At 30.6% G+C, this 18,544-nt stretch overlaps 1 protein-coding gene across 3 annotated transcripts; it reads left to right on the plus strand.

Annotated features, from left to right (window-relative positions):
- The first annotated feature begins 8 nt into the window (after nt 1-8).
- LOC139481063 (glucose-6-phosphate exchanger SLC37A4-like) lies at nt 9-17,599 on the plus strand. 3 transcript variants are annotated; one of them, XR_011654551.1, is made up of 12 exons: nt 28-89; nt 2,432-2,595; nt 3,309-3,446; nt 4,170-4,264; nt 8,981-9,116; nt 11,855-11,947; nt 12,887-13,042; nt 13,807-13,892; nt 14,310-14,423; nt 15,345-15,483; nt 16,626-16,926; nt 17,007-17,599. XR_011654551.1 is itself a non-coding variant. In XM_071264131.1 (11 exons), the coding sequence occupies exons 2-11, from the start codon at nt 2,457-2,459 to the stop codon at nt 16,802-16,804; spliced, it is 1,275 nt and encodes a 424-aa protein (XP_071120232.1). In that variant the 5' UTR covers nt 9-102; nt 2,432-2,456; the 3' UTR covers nt 16,805-17,599. The 3 variants fall into 3 exon arrangements, 2 of the variants coding, with proteins under 2 accessions (XP_071120232.1, XP_071120234.1); XM_071264131.1 differs by having other exon boundaries at nt 9-102; nt 16,626-17,599; XM_071264133.1 differs by having other exon boundaries at nt 31-89; nt 16,626-17,599.
- Nucleotides 17,600-18,544: the final 945 nt, after the last annotated feature.

The following is an 18,544-nucleotide window of genomic DNA, read 5'->3' on the forward strand; positions in this document are numbered from 1 at the left end:
TGTTCCCTGTTTAAAGAAGATAATCTCAATGCCTTTATCTCCGTAAGTGGAACCAGTATAAAAGTGAAGAAAGACTGAAAAAGCAAAAGGTTTATGTACAATGTATGTCTATGTGGGAATTTTATCATGTACCTTTACAGGAACAGTCTGGTTTTTTTGTATGCATATAAGAAAAAAAATGTTAAGTTGATGACACTCGTTTAATGTTGCAAGGATTATTTCCCTTTGAACGAAATCTAATAAGTATCAGTATTTTAGAATATTGAAAAAAAATCTTAACGGTATAATATGAGTTGTTTGTTTTGTATGTTGTTTTTTTTTTTCACTTGTAAGTTTGTTGGGCACTCAAGCAAAATTACAAATATTATACGTCCCCATTCAAATGCATTGATCGTCAAAATAAAAGGGGGGTTCCATCTAACCCACGGAACCCTCACTCTGGATCCGCCACTTGTAATTTTAAAGTGACTTTCTTAATTATGCAGGAAACTTCAAAAATACATTTATCGTATAATTAATAATATATATCAAAGTTAATTATTCTATCAAAGCATGGTCAGATCATATGTTTCGTACGTCATATGAATTCATACTATATATGCATGCTTTTACAATGGAAATTGTGACGACATGGTGCATTTTTAATAGTATGAAAACCCATTAGATGAGGATATAATGCAAATCGGGGAATGCTATGCTGTTCAAGAAGAGACATTATTGTTATTCCGATTCCAGAATACTTGATGACACCAGCAAGAAAGATACGTCAGTTCCATCAACGACGATTTGTCAGATTAGGATCAAGTTCTGAACAAAGAAAACATAGCGTCTTTGTAAGAACCATCACAAACTGGAATGAACTACCACCTAGCTTATTGGACATTGATGACTATGAGGCATTCAAAACCAACCTCATAGCACACAGATATCAGTAAATCAGCACACACATGTTTTTATCTGCACTGGCACCTGTACATATGATTTTAAAAGAGCACATTTTGGATGACACAACTTTAATCTTAATACATTCGTGTGATGAGTCAACCGACTCTTTACGGATTACCCATGTAGATGTAGATGTAGACATGTGTATGGTTTACTGTTAAGTGTTTTGCTTGAAGTTATGCTCCTGCAATATCAATTGCCCCACAAGAAATTGCGGAAAAAATGACAACAAACTTTTGTCAGCAATGTGATTATTGATGAAATGCATTGATCTAGCTAGTAAAAGAGTCTTTTGAAACTGAGACATGTGTTATAGTAGTCTCAGTTGGAAATAAAGAACAGTAAAACTGTATTCATTTTTACGCTAAATTCTGATATGGAGGTTTTCAACAATTTAACTGCATAATATTTTCAAATACTCAAATGTTTCAAATATTAAAGAGGGTAGTAATGGGGGTACCTTCATGACATATAGGAGTCATGAAGGTACCCCCATTACTACCCTCTTTAATTTTTTTTGCATGACGATAACATGTACACTTTCTTTTAGACGATAAAAAAATCAGCTGAATTTGATGAATCATGCTATTTTGTTTCCAAAAATAACGGTAACGATAATTATTTGAGACAGATGAGGAATCAGGATAAGGATATTTTGATGAATTACAGTAAAATGTTAACCAATTTGACACTAATGGTAGCTGAAAATTACTGCGTGATGCCTGACGATAAAGGCATTACCACCCTCATTCAAATGTTGTGGTTACCTTCAAAAGAACGTCTCTGGTGTAATATGGTTAGAAATTGGAACCGATTGATGGAACTGTACAATAGAACACTTTGTAAAAAGGTGTTCCTATGGGTCTATGAACTTATATCTTTGAACAATTGGTCATCTAGTGTAAGAACAATAATGTCTTTAGTTGGTATGGATGATAACTTTCAACAAATGCTAAAATGTGATATTAATACCGTCAGAAACAATCTTATGGATATATGTGCAATAAAATGGCATACAAACTTATCTAACGTTCCGAAACTACGTACATATAGAACCTTTAAATCTACATATTCAATAGAAACATATGTTAAACAAAATTTAAAATGTAGAATACCAACGGACATGTAGAATGTGCGACTCCGGACATGTTGAAAATGAACTACACTTTCTGATTGAATGCCAATTTTACAATGGACTACGTAATCAATTATTCTCTGGACTTAGTGAAACCTTATTGAATTTGAATAACAATGAAAAGTTAAATTTATTATTGTTAGATTATCCTCAAAAAACAGCTCGATACTTAGAACAGTCATTATGACAATTTGAATTAATACTATAGTATTGATTTGAAGTGACTTATAGGTCCATTGGGCCGGGTGTAATTTGATTGAAATATTTCAATATTGTACATATTTTGTTATACACAATGTCACTATAATAAACATATTTGTATTGTTGTAAAAGAAAGAGTTTATTTTACAGAATAATGTAGAGCTAAAGAAGAAGAATGGAACTAAAAGGGAGACAACTGATTATTTTTACCAGTTTATATATTAGTTATACTTTGTATGTGTATGTAAGGAGATCTGTAGCCTTCTCCATACCTGCTTTAGTAACATCAGAAGGATTTGAGAAAAGCCAAATTGGTAAGTCATTGCAAAATTTTTAAGAAAAAGGAAAAAAATTCATATACATGAGTATCATATATTTAGAATTGAAAATAGAAATGGGGAATATGTAAAAGAGACAACAACCTGACAAAAGAGTGGATAACAACCAAATTTAAAATATTTATTAATTTGAAAGAAAAGGGATAAATCTATGTTTTTATTGGATTTGATTATTTTTATATATAATCTGCAGTACTATAAACTGAAAGGCAAATGATAATCATTAAAAGAAATCTAGAAGGTACATTTATAATGTAAATAAAATGATATTTCCTATCTCATTGAATTATCTCCCCTTTAGCTTATTGGGCATTGGCCTACAATGATATAGTCTGGTTTTGACAAGCATGACAAGCCTCTATTGTATTGTTCTGCACAGTATAAATGTTTCCCCAGTTGACCTCTTGAAGTAGGCAACATTTGAATTAAAAAATAAAATGCTCATTTTCTATAAATGAATTGTCATAAATACATGTACTTTGCTTGAAATTGTTGTCATGGGACTAGATATGAGAATATTAAAGATTATGTATGGAAAAAATGTACAGCGAACTGGTCTTAATAATCTCAGTAAAAGAATATTATCCAATTTATGTTAATTTCCAAAGAAAAAATGTTCAGTGAAACATAAATCTGATTGTCTATGACATTTAAGACTCTATAAATGGGAGATAACTCTATATTTTCAGGTTTGATAACTAGCAGCCAGTCTATTGCATATGCCATCAGTAAATTTGTCTGTGGTATTTTAGCAGATGTTGTAAGCCCAAAAGCACTCAATAGCGGTGGACTAATACTGTCTGGTATAACAGCTATTAGTTTTACAGGTACTTTGATAATGGATTTTGTTTGTGTATATTTTGTTTGATCCAAATCATATTCATGTATAAATGCACAATCTATTTACATTTTTCTGTGTTAAAGAGATATAAATAATAAAGGTTTATATTTTTTTTTATTGAATAGAATTTTTGATTCATTGTAGAAGTTTGTGAATTTAGCTATGTTCTACAAGAATTATATATATTCACCATTATTTGTATAATAGCCTTTCTTATATGATAAAACTTTCAAGCACTAGTAATATCATGTAGGAAAAGAACATGCTTAAGGAGTGATTATTGCACTGCATGCACTGAGTGCATTTCCATCGAATAGTGCATGCTAGCTTGTGATTATCTACACTTGGAAAATCCCAGTATAACAGATGTCCTTTTGCTTTTGTGTTAATGAACCATTCAGTCATCTGCTAAAATTATATAGACCAAGAAAAGAACATGCTTAAGAAGTGATTTAGCACTGAGTGCAATTCCAAGGTCTATTGTCTGCTAGCTTGTTATTGTCTTGCCTTTGGACCATTCATTCATCTCCAAAGTTTTGCTTAGGCCAATTTACTTTTTACAAAGTAACTGTTTGGTCAATGAATTGCTGCAGCATAAAATATTGTCAAATTAAGGCCTTCTTTTTAGAACAGAATTACCGGTACTAGCAACTGTTGGACCTTGTCATATTCAAGCAAACTTACAAATATTTTTTGTATTATAATTTAGGTTTTAATTCAACTATAGTTTTGTGTTTTTGGTGGTTTTTAAATGGATTATCACAAGGAGCTGGATGGCCAGCTGCAGCAGTAATTCTAAAGCAAGTAAGACATAAGTTGTCTCATATATGTATTTTTATAAACTTGTCTTAAAATAATTATATTATATATATTTCAATATACGGGCAGAATCAATTTGCGCCAATTGCAGTTTTGAAAAAGTATTAAAGGGAAAATTCGCGATTTTTTACTTATGGTTTAAATATGTTCATTATGACATAATATATATATTCACAAAGTTTTATCGCTATATGTGCAGTAATAAAGGAGAAATTCAATAATTAATGAAAAAATATTAACTACTTCCTGTAGGTCGTGACGTTTTCTCCTGGTTTTTGCATGCCGGGATTTAAAATACAATCATTAAAAGTCTTGGTTTTTAATCATATTTTACCGTTATCGTAAGCGTGCCGATGACAAATGCTATATCTAATAACCATCGGATAATAAGAAAATAAAACGCACAGTCGTGCAGTTGCACACATTCATGAGAAAAATTTCTATATTTACCGTATATATTTCGATTTATTTTTGTAGACAGCACAAGAAATTATTATAATTATTTTTATTTGCTTAGATTTATACTTTTTGAGACTGATAAAGTGAATAAATTAAAGTATATAACTTTAACTGTTAAGACAATATATAGGTTTACGCTTATTGACCTTTTACTATCTACGCTTTGACTTTATTTATGCGATGTGTGTATTATTCTCCGACAATACTCGTGAAAGACCTGTATAAAGGTGAAATGTTATTTGCAGATCGGTAATTAGCTTGGCCTCTAGGGCACACCGTGCCAGGTGTGACTGTCTATTCGGATCAGTGGGTTATACGACAGGAGGTCAAGTTTAATACACAAATTTAAAATACATTTTAAAGGTGTTGACAAATACAAGTGAATCGCCGTGGAATTATGTAATTTTATTTGGTGCTATTATTTTATTTGAATTCAAAGAAGTTACTAAACTAAGAAATGAACCGGTTAAAGTCTGGAAATTAAATTTAGTTGTCGGAATGAAATGATATACACTCTTATCATTTATTTATATTTTTTTTAAAGGGAAAATAAAACTAGTTTTACACAAGCATTTTAATTGTCCTAACTTAGGCAAAAAATGTACGGGAACACTTAAATTTAGACATTTGAAAGCCATGACAAAATGAAAAGTGTACCTGTATTACATTTTTACTTCTAGCGTTATAATTGGCATTAGATTTTAGCTGATACCACTATAACACATAGTCTCAGATTCTAGTGAGGTCGGAAGGGTTAATCTTATGAAATAATATAAATTCAGTATCATTTGGATAATGGAAGAAGCTATACTATAAAAACAAATAAATTTATTACCAGTACACTCGAGATCAAAGGTTGTTAATTTTTCTGATCCAGTTAATTTTTACTCACATATTTTTTTTATATTTTGATTTGAGCGTGCTTGTTTTTTACATGACAGTTTTTTTTTTCTTCATTTCTATTATCACGTTAGACGAACGCAAACCGTCACAGTATATTCTGCATTTGTATAGTCCGAAGTTTCCCAATTGATATTCTTGTTTCACATGTAAAATGAATGAACAATTATAAAAAAAAAACGGCGTTCATTTTGAAATATAGCACTGTTTTCTAGAGTGAAAATGAAGTCAGATATGTGAGGGTATAAACGGGACGAACTGATTAAAAATAACGGGACCAATAAAACGGAAGAATAGGTGCTGAAATATAAATATAGTAAAATTTAATTTAGATAACATGGAGATTTGGTCTATATCTATTCTTATAACCACTCTTAAATTTTGTTAGATTTTGTACACAGGCTGTATGTATATATATCACCGACAGTTTTATATTGGTATGGTATATTTTATAAGTTTTACCTGAGCACACCTGGTTCACTCGAAATCACGCACGTGATTCATTGACCTTGTCCATTGTGTATTAAATTAAACAAGCCTGCCAGGAAGTCAACCGTTAGAATACCCGAATATGTCATTTTTACAATACCCGGTAATTACCGGTATTAAACCAAGCTGATTATAAGAAGGAAGACAAGTTTTTGAACGTTGGTCAAGTTAGATCAAAAGTTCCAAAACCCAAAATAATCTAAAAATATACGTTAGAAAAAAGCATTTAAAAAAACTTTTACAACAAAGATAAATCTCAGTTTATAATTCCTCCACAATAAGTATCTCCGGACTTTTTTTTCTCACTTTATTGCGACTACTTTTACATTATTATAGCATAAGTCCTATATAATACTTGAAACTGCATCTCGGTGCCGAAAATGTAAATTTAGTGACGAGCTAAAACCAATAAAACTGAGAATGGAAATGGGGAATGTACGATCTTTTGTCATTTACAGCTTTTCAACCTGACTTCACCATTGTACGCTGAATATTTAACCCTCTAAAAAAATTAAGATTTATTTTTTGAAATATTCTTATCAATCTTAGTGAACCATTACTTGATTTGATGATTTTGGAAACTATGTAGACTTCTTCCATTACTTGGTCGGGTAGAACATCCATCAGCTTGACAAGTCATTTGAACACTCATTTATCGGACATGTCATGCTGGATACTAGGACTTTGTGGTAATTAGATATCCGTGGTCATTAGTTTTCAAGATGGCGTCTTCCCGAGAATTGAGAGTCGATTTTTAAAATCTAATAACTCACTTATCTAGACGAATAAACCTTTAATATTTTGGGAATATGCTTATTTATTTAGGATAAACATAATATCAAATTTTATTTTTTTTGCGAATTTTCCCTTTAATTGCGCCACTCTCTTTTATTTTGATAGTATTAATTGCGCCAATAAATGAAATGAAATTGCGCCACTTTTACCTGTTAATATTTTTTACCTATATCATACCTGTACATGTTTTACCTATCAAGACAAGACAAGACAAGACAAATACTCTCACCACCGTGACTTGTTACATGTACATATGAAATATACAGCTTTTTAAAACACAAGTTAACAACAAGAGCCACTCTATAAAGAGTTTTGAGAGACTATAAAACAATTTTTCTAAAAATACAAGTCAACTATCATGAGTATAAAATACATTTTCGCTTTATTAAAATTTCATAGCATATTTTGGCAGTATAAAATACCATATTTTCATTTGTAAAAAGAAAGAAAGAACTTCGAGCAAAACAAAAGCAACCGATATGTTGTCAGGGCGACCTTCAAAAATAATAAATTCAGAGCTCTTCAAAATTGAAAAAGAAAATTTAGAAAAGAAAATTTAGAAAAGAAAGATTTAAAATATGTGCGTCAGTCAATGTATATAGAGAGAAGAAAACTGCATCCGGCTCAACCTAAAAATCAAGAAGAATTTCACACAATATTGGATGATATTGGTGATGTTACAAACAAAGATGATGACTTTGTATTGTGTAACGATCCAGAAAGCGGGATGATTTTATTAGGATGCGAGGCTAATTTAAAATTTCTTTGTACAATGTAAGAGGATTGTTTGCTGATGGTACCTAGTCAATCATTTAGTTGTTATATATATGAATAAAAATAAATAGAATTGGCGCAATTAGATGATTATTTTATTGGCGCAAATGATACCTATGGTTTTAAAAATTAGTTGGCGCAAAAGAAGTATTGGCGCAAATAAGTTGTGGCGCAAATGAGTTACTTTTTGGCGCAAAAAGATATCGCCCCAATATACATAGTATACCTGTACCAGATATATCAAACAAATATATTACAACACTATATAGATATAGAAAGATGAGGTATGAGTGCAACATTTGGTTTGGAGAAAAATAAGCAATTATTTTATTTGACTTTTTTACTTAGATATAAGAAGATGTGGTATCAGTGCCAATGAGACAACTCTCCATCCAAGTCACAATTTATAAACGTAAACCATTATAAATCAAGGTACGGTCTTCAACACAGAGCCTTGGCTCTCACTGAACAGTAAGTTATAAAGGACCCCAAAAATTACTATTGTCAAACCATTCAAACAGGAAAACCAATGGTCTAATCTACATAAAAAACCCTATTCTTCATCGGACTTTAAGTTTGACTTATGATACTATTACAAAATCATTCATATTTCTGAATTTATTCTTAGATTAAGTCTTTCATGTTGATTGTCTGCTATTGTGTATTTATTTATTTTCGAGGGTACAATGTACCAATTTTCGTGGATTGAGAAAAACTTGCATATTCATGGATATTTTATTTTGTGGTTTTGGATTAGTCTGCATACATTCCTTAAGAAAATTTGTAATTTGTTGAACATTTAAAATCGTGATTCCCCTCTACTCACAAAATCCACGAAAAATTAGTATCCAACAAATATTAATGAATCCACAGTATTATTAATATAAACATATTGTATATATATGAACTGTATCTGTCCTAATTTTATATATCTTTCAAATGAGGCAAAATTTGTTTGGTTATTTATTAATGAAAATGTGTCTGTACTTAAATATTTAGGGAGCTATATTATTACATGTCTAGATGGTAGACAAAATGTTAATTAATGTATGCAATAACAACGATTATTGTAAAGATTTTATAGTTCTGATCCTGCCTGGAATTAAATGTATGTGATTTTTAATATAGAATGAAGATAATAACATCTGTCTGAACTTTTTAATGTTTTTCTGTTACAAATCATGATGTATTGTTTTATGTGTACATGTTATGCTGCCCATCAAGGGCCCTTGATTGGAATAATAAATATTCTTATTCTTATTCTTATTTTGTTGTTTCCATCAGTGGTGTCCTCCAACAATATTTGGAACAGTATGGAGTATATTATCAACTTCAATGAACATAGCAGGAACATTTGGTCCGTTAATCACAGCCACTTTTATTGCAAGCATTGGATGGAGAGAAAGTATGAGACTAGCTGGTAAGATTCTGTAATAGGATAGAGAGAAAGTATGAGACTAGCTGGTAAGATTCTGTAATAGGATAGAGAGAAAGTATGAGACTAGCTGGTAAGATTCTGTGATAGGATAGAGAGAAAGTATGAGACTAGCTGGTAAGATTCTGTAATAGGATAGAGAGAAAGTATGAGACTAGCTGGTAAGATTCTGTGATAGGATAGAGAGAAAGTATGAGACTAGCTGGTAAGATTCTGTAATAGGATAGAGAGAAAGTATGAGACTAGCTGGTAAGATTCTGTGATAGAATAGAGTGAAAGTATGAGACTAGCTGGTAAGATTCTGTAATAGGATAGAGAGAAAGTATTAGACTAGCTGGTAAGATTCTGTGATAGGATAGAGAGAAAGAATGAGACTAGCTGGTAAGATTCTGTAATAGGATAGAGAGAAAGTATTAGACTAGCTGGTAAGATTCTGTGATAGAATACAGTGAAAGTATGAGACTAGCTGGTAAATTTCTGTGGTAGGATAGAGAGAAAGTATTAGACTAGCTGGTAAGATATGTAACAAATTGATTGACTAAGTAACATTCATGCTTAATGAAATACACATGTAAGTGTATGGTCAATACACTGACTTGGACCTAGATGTTTAGATATCAAGCTGTAGTATGCGTCAATAAAACTTAATGATTGAAATGTATATGTTAAAAGTATAAGGCCAACTAAAATTAATTAGTAGATTTTCATCCAAATTTTTGAAAAAAATGGGGCGGGTGGGAGGATTTTATTTTTTATTTTTTATTTCTTATGAAACCCTTTTGTGACGTGTTCTTCGAATATGCAAGTGTAATAATGAGCTTATATCATGTATATACATGTATAAGGAATCGTAAATAATATTTCAAATCTGTATGAATAAAAATCTCTGATTGGCAACCACTGTTCTAAATGTAATTGATGCTTTAGAAACCTAAACAGCAAAAACATGAAAGAAGAATGCTCTCTTCAGTTGGACTACCTTCACCAAATTGATGTGTCTTTCTAAGCGACTATTTTCTTGTCTCCATAAAATGAAACAAACATACAACTAAAGAATTACGAGTACAGAATAAAATGAAAACAAAAGGGTTGGTGCTTTTATGATTCTTCTTATATATTTGTATTTATTTGGCTTTTTAACTATTTTGATCTGAGCGTCACTGATGAGTCTTATGTAGACGAAACGCGCATCTGGCGTATAAAATTATAATCCTGGTACTTTTGATAACTATTGACTCGCAAGCAATACTCTTTTCTGAGAATCATTGATATAACCTCCATATTAACTAATTATAGATGCAAATATAATTAACATGTAAAACATGAACTTAACCAAAAAGTAGTTGTTTAATGGCTCTATTGAGGGTATTGGGACAGAAGGTGTTTGCTGTTTGTCAACAAAAAAATACCCATGGGTAAATGAAATTGCAAAACCATCTCAGGATATTCTCATATAAAGCCAGTCAAAAACAAGATCTACTCATCAATTAACATTCAGACAGCTCCAATGCAATAAAGACGGTTTCATAAAGACAGTTTTTAATTCTCATTCTTCAGCCAAACAATCAAATATTAGAATAAATTACCACCTGAAATTTCAAACAAAACTTCTACAGACACCTTTAAGGATAAACTTACCCATGAAGTACTCCTTAAAACCTTTTCCCACTTAAACTAAATGTACCCTTTTTTTTCTTTCTTAATTTTTGATCATTTTTAGAAAACAAATGTAAAAATTAAATTAAAGTTCAATAAAAATTTGTAGGTTTAAAAATAAAGAAAAATTGAAATTAAGTTTAAAAAGCAACCCATGCGCCAGAATGTAATCTCCAAAATGTTGATGGTTTTCTGTAACTAAAAAAGAAGAAGAAATCTAAGTATATGTTTGCCGACTTTTTGAACTCGAAATACTGTCAGAAATCTAACAAGTTCGTGCTTGCGTCATTTTGTTTATAGTTATGTTTTTGTACCAATGTGTTCCACGATTCTTGCTCTTTGGGTATAATTCACAGTCAAAAATTCCTGCCACAAAGTCATTTAATCAATAAAAAAAATCAACGGTTTTCTTATCACAGAAATTTGTGTCATGCCGCAATTTGCCATCTTGGATACAACGTATTACTTGTAACCCAATTATTAAATGCACTTCTCGAAATTAATCTCTATTCTGCTAGACGGTTTTGTCATCATAGTGCTGCAGAATCTTTTTTAATTACTCGAGAAAATACGAAAACCGAAATTTGAAACAGAAAGTTTGGAAGGAAACAAAATTTTTGACGGCTACCGGAAACGGAGATGAACAAAATCCGGAAATCGTAATTTTTTCAAAATAAAAAAAATCGGGGCGGGACGATTTTAGAGGGGCGGGCGGGGATGAAAATCTATCAATTAATTTTAATTGGCCTAATTACAAAAATATCAAGGAAATAAAAAAACGGAAAGTCCCTTATCAAATGGCAAAATCAAAAGCTCAAACACATCAAAGGAAAACAACTGTCATATATCTGACTTGGTGCAGGCATTCCCTTATGTAGAAAATGGTTGATTAAACCTTGTGCTGTAGCTAGCTAAACCTCTCACTTGTATGACAGTTGCATAAAATCCAGAGACTCAATATGAATAAGTTTTCAGATTGATGTCATAAATAAGGAAGTCTTTTCAAAAGAAAAACATTTTCTACTTTTATTTTTGCATTGTTGGATAAAAAGTTTTTTTGCTTTCAGGAATGGTTTCAATACTGATAGGATTTATAACTTTTGTACTGATAAAAGATAAACCAGTTCAGAGCCAGGATATAAGCATGAATGTTAAAAAAGGTAAGAATATTAATGGTGAAAGCTGTAACTGTAAGTTTAGATGTCTACATATTAATTTGTATGCTAGTTTTCTTTCCTTTAGAATAAAGCTAGAGAGTATATATTCAGGAAACTTTTTTTTATGATCATATTTGGGTGAAATCCATGTAGTTGTCTAATTTGCAATCTTACAACAGATTTTTTTTTAATATTGTTAACTCCATCTTATTTTAAGCAATTTTTCTATACTTTATGTCCAAAAGAGGTAACCAATATTGATTAATTAACAGAGGAGACAGAAAATATTTCAAGATGTAAGATTTTACTGTTACCAGGTTTAATATTCTTCACTCCTCCTTGTTTTAAGCTTTTTATGTCCCCACTATAGAGGAGGGGGCATTATTTAAGTTTTGCCCTTGTCTGTCTGAAGATAGCAGATTTTTATCTATTTTATGTGCATACCTCGATAAAGGCCTGCAACTTAGAAAATCAGAAAATTAGTTAACTTAAATACTCTAATAGATATCAAAATTATCTCCCCTTGACCACTGATCCTTTCCTCATGCTTTTGAATTATTATTTTATGTTTCTTTAATCACTCTGTAATGTTTATGTCATGTTGTAATTAATGTTATGGTCTTAATGGGCCCTTTAATTTGGAAAATAAAAATATTGTATTGTATTGTATTGTACGTCCGTCCGTGAGTATTTACATCATAAAGTTGGTTTCTGTTCTCTAAGACTCTAACTTCAGTTTGCTTCAACCAAATATTAAGAAACTTATACACAATGCTTATTACCACAAAACAGAGATCAAGTTTGAATTTTGGTGGCATCACCTTAACTGTTCTAGAGTTATGCCCCTTTACAAAAGAAAAAATGTTCAATTTTTCATTTCTGTTTTCTAACTTTATTTTCTGTACTATATGTCGAATAGAGATATTATTGATTTATTAACAGAGGATACAGAAAGTATTTCAAGATGGAAGATTTTACGCTTACCAGGATTTCTGGGTGTATGTTTGTGTTATATGACTGTATCATTAATACAGTATGGTATTATACAATGGGGCCAGCTATACTTAGTAGAGGACATAGGACTTAGCTTGTTAATAGGTATGTTTGGACTCTGCTCTGTTTTAATGATGTTTTCCTGTATTTTTGGGTAAAGATTGCATGAAATGCAATCAAAACCTTATGGGACTGACTTGATATCTAAATGTTCCAAGGCTGATCACTACCTTTTTTAATACACAAAATATAGTGCATTGGCCATATACCATTCTATACATACTATCCATGAACATTTCTAGAAATTTATCGATGTAATATACTGTATGCTCAGATATTCAAGGCACAAAATGATGTTGCACTTGCAGGAATCTAATAATATCTGTTCTAAAAATATAAATTATGTCATTGTTAACCTCATCTATAAAAATTGGAGTTATCTTCCTTTGTCTAGAATAGCTGTTAAATCAACGACAACCAATGCAATATTTAATTTTACTTTCCACTCTTAACCGTTCAGTACTTTCAATTCTTTCTATTTTTACCTCCATTATGAAAATCTGCCCCGTGTTCAATATGGCCTAACTTCCCGTGAAGGGGCCTATTACATCTTAATTTTTAGTTTGAATGTGGTGATTCTTATGTCTCCCTACTGAACATAAACTCCAGTAAATTGGAGCTTTTTTTTTAAATTTTTTTTTATAAAAAGACAGATTTTCACAGCTCTACAATTCCACTTCAAATTACAAAGGAAGAAAATATCTGAGATTTATGCATGAAGATTGACTTTATTTTTTCACACTACTTTTTAAAGATTCAGCTATACAACCTGTTTAATTTTAATACATGTAATTCCATTATCTTAACAGGAAGTGGTTTTGTCAGTAGTGTGGAAGTAGGGGGAATTGTGGGAAGTTTTATAGCAGGATATTCTTCAGACCACATGATCTCAAAAGTTAGTATGTTGATATAATTGTACCCTTGTAGAACTCAACAATGGGGTGTTCAACAAAAAAGGGTTATACAAAATCAACTCTCACATACATTTTTTTTCTAGAACAGAATCATTGATAAAATAACACACAAAAATGATTGCAGGAATCCCTTAAAATATTGTACAGTATAACAGACTTAACTTACCACTAAAACCATCTCCTCTGAAAATTTAAACAAACTGACAAAAATAAATAACAATTGGTCTAGATAATATGGTTTTGTACAGGCAAAACTCCAAAAACCAACTTCTTTGAAAAATTAAACATACAAAAAAAACAAACAACCAGAAAAACATATTGTTTAGTTTAACCTGACAAAACCGTTGAGATTACACCTATTTTATAATTAACACTTATTTTGTATTTCTTTATTTCAGAATTCAAATATTCCACAGTTTTTAGTAAGAAAGACATTATGGATACATTTTTTCATAGTATTAGGTGTAGCTCTCTATAGTTTCATCACAGTTATTGATAAAGATTCGTCTAAGGTAATCTATTTATAATTTTTTTTGTTATTAAATCCATGCTTATAGGTTAAACTTATCTCAAAGATTTCAGTGTGCTTGCCATATTTCTGAAATAAATTTCATTAGGTATGCTCAAGCCCAAAGATTTTGAAATTATGACCAGCCTTATTTTTGCAAAGATTTACTCTTTCAGATTAAGAAAGAAAAAAAAATGACAAGAAATATCTACTCTTGCAATGGAAAAAATTATATGAAAATTATTTATTTCCAATTAAATGGAAGACATAAAAAAATGAAAAAAAAATGAAAAAAATATTATATTTTTTGTATTGATAATAAATTCCGTCTCATTAATATATACCACATTTCTCATTTTATTCATATAACTTTTTTTTAAAGCAGAATTTTTCATGATGTTGTCGAAACCATTAGTTGTTAGTTTAAATATATTTATTTATAGTGGATTGGGAAACAAGTTATTGCAACTTATATTAATCCCTTTCCACTTTGCGGGTGCGAGCGCTGCCTATAGCGGCATTAGCCTGCTCTTTTTCGAAATTTACAAGGGTGTCATTTATGTGCAAGAGACTTGGCTCTCACTTAACAATGGTCAGCCTTTTATCGTCCCCTTCCGACAGACTACCATCATTCTCAAGACCATACAAATGTTGTCAAGGGAGAGCTGAAAATTTTCTCCCAGGAGTGGGGATTTAACCAGGAACCTTTGTGTTAGTAGTCCAATGCACTAACTACTACACCACAGCTCTCCATTAGTTGTTAGTTTATCAATATCATTTTAGCATATACAAATTTAGTCATGGTCATTGTTGCATCTGTTGTAAAGAAAATATCTCTCCTACTTTGCAGTCTGATATTGTATAAATGATTTGTGCATACTAGCCTTTTCTTCAATTAAAAATGTTTTCCTTTCTTATTTTCCAGATGTTAATATCTTTAATAGGTTTTATAATTGGCTTTGCCATATATGGACCTATATCAATAGCTGGAGTGATTGCACTGGAATCTTCACCTAAAAATATCTCAGGGACTACTTATGCTGTAGCTGCTTTGTTTTCAAATAGTAAGTTTTCATAATTTTAAAAAGATTGGATATATTATAAATTTATATGAGAAAAAGAAATCAAAAGAAGTTACTGAAATAGTAATAACAGTGCATAGTAGAAATGCAGTAAAATTACTAAAAAGCTTTATATATTCAGTCATTGAGGGTGTCATCAGCTCAGTACTTCTATACTGACATGATTAAAAAAAAAATTGTAATTTCCCAGATGATAAACTTCAGAATTATTAAGAAATATAAGGGGCCTTATCTTTATGCAAAGTTAACCTTATTCCTTTTTGTAATTTTTGGTCATATAGCTCTTTGTATATACTGAATATATTCAGAAATTATTGCAAGGTTTTTATTATTGCAAAAAATGCGACAGGGTTATACTCGCAATAAATCAAACTTTGCTTTTGGAAATTGTTTATATGAATTAAACAGGATTTTCTCAATATCGCAAAAATTTAATCACATTTTAGTCTCAAATGACAAAATTGCAATAATTTCTGAATTTACCAAAAACAATTTATAAATCTCTGCAACCAAAGCAATTTTCCGGATTTATCGTCTTCAGGAATGGTCAAAACAAAAAAATTGAAAGCCAAGGATGTATAATGATGATAGCTGAATGCATTATTATCTGAAAACTTATATCTATTTACTTGTAAGTTTTTGTAGGAGTTAAGCTACAAGACAGTTGCCTATACCCTACATCATTTTTCAAAAGTTTCCACAGACAAGCAACAACCTAGGAGTTCTAAAACAATATGAATTAATATCAAGTCAGGATATTCAAATGCAAGAATGTAGGTTATGGAAAAAAGGAAATTGATATTTATAACCCACTGAACACTGATGATAAATCTAAGATGACAGCACTTTCATAATTTGACAATTTGGTATTTTCCTGGCAGTATTACTGTAAATTCAGAAAATATTGCACACATTTATTATTGCGATTTCGTAAAAATAAACTAAAATGCGAGATTCAATATTGCAATATCTGAAACTTTTTCATACAGTTGTATGTTTCAGATATCAAAATGTGAGTTCTTTTTATTGCAATACTCAAACAAATGCATTATTTGCATAAATAGATAATTTTTGCATTTACAGGTCATTGAGTTTCATTTCTAACAGATGATTTATTTTTTCAGTTGGCATTTTCCTGGCAGGCTTACCATTCAGTTACATAGCCAAACAGTATGACTTACAGACAACGTTCTTTATTCTTGGAACTTTTTCAATCATCATGTTTTTATATTTGATATTCAAGTTAAAGTATGAATTATCGTCATATAGGGGTGGACTAATGAAGGTTTTATTCATGAAGTGAAATTCATATATCATTATAAATTGCTCAAACTTGTGGGTTGTTACAATTGCAAATATTTTTGGAGATATAACTTTTTTATTAAGTTATAATTATTTTGTAATTGTCATAAGTTATGGTTTATGGTTTAACCCTTTCATGCCGAATGTATCCTTTTGGCACACCAGCGCTCATGGCGAATGTATCCTTCTGGCACCCTGTGTAGATGCAGAATTTTAATGAATATTGATTTCTGAATGCTTTTATTTTAATTTAATTTTATTAAAGAGCTTATACTCCAAGGACCTATGTTTAAAAAAATATTTAAGCAATCTATGATGTAATTTTAAAATCAATATGGCACAGTCTTGGAATTGAGTTTTTTTTGGTCAAAAACATCACAGATGATTAGTTAATATGAAATGAAATACTACGAGTCTGTTTTGATTCTGATATACCTGATGTGGCGTAAAGCTATCATCAATCAATCAATTAATGTTGATATACTTAAACATGAATATTGATTTTGATACATTTTAATTTATAAAAAAAAGGTAATTGTTTTTTTGTTGTTTTTTTGTTGTTTTTTTTAAACAAAATTATGGTTAAAATAGAGTATGCCATGAGGGATCAAGATATAATTTGATAGAGGGTAAAATGTAACCTTTATTCTATTTTAAATACCTGTAGCTGTTAAATTTTCTATGTGGTTATATTTTACTTAAGGCATTTTGTTGACAATCTGAATCGCTGCCTGAAATGAATATGTGCAATTTTGTTGTAAACAATATTGCAATTTATTAAAAATATTGGTGCTAATCTATAGTGTTGATTTTTGTTGATGTATTTTTATGGTTCAGCAACCACTTTAAGAAAAATTGTCACACAAAATCCACACTATTTAGTAACAGGATATCTATATTTAGTTTATGTAATCCTTACAAAAGTAAAATCACAAAAATACTTAACTTCGAGAAAAATTCAAAACGGTAAATCTCTAATCAAATGGCATAAACAAAAGCTCAAGCACATCAAATGTATGGATAACAACACTCATATTCCTGACTTGGTACAGGCATTTTCTTGTGCAGAAAAAGGTGGATTAAACTTGACTTTATAGCTAGCTTAACCTCTCACTTGTATGACAGTCACATCAAATTCCATTATTATGACAACAATGTGTGATACCAAGATATACATGTCTACCTGACCTTGACATCATTTCATTAATCAGTGATCAAGGTTAAGCTTTCATGGTCAAGTCGTTATCTTTCACACTTTAAGTATTAAATAAACAATATTTGACCTTGAACTCATTTTCATGCTTTATTGGTCAATGTTTAACAACCCATTTTCATGCTGTATTGGTCAACATTTAACTCATTTCCATGCTTTATTTTTCAATGTTAAATATTCTTGGATTTGTTAGTTTATCAGATATTATAACCGTTTTTGGTGTATGCAATGATTGTAAGGTGTTTATGTCTGTCAGCCATGATTCATCTGACCTGTACCGATTTTCATGATTTATTCTTCAATAATAACACGACATGTATCTTTCATTATAATTACAATATTTTGATTGGCTAACAACAACTTTGGTTTCTGAAATCAACCTTCATTTCAAAATTAAATCCTACATTCATGAAAACAGGGAGTTCCACAATAAAGTGCACAATAAAAGAAAAACTTGAAAGAAATCAAAGAAAACAAGAGGCTGTCAGAGCGACAGCAAACCAGATTTATTTGTGTCCTGGTATTTTT

Source organism: Mytilus edulis, chromosome 7, assembly GCF_963676685.1.
Source record: "Mytilus edulis chromosome 7, xbMytEdul2.2, whole genome shotgun sequence".
Lineage (NCBI taxonomy): Eukaryota > Metazoa > Mollusca > Bivalvia > Mytilida > Mytilidae > Mytilus > Mytilus edulis.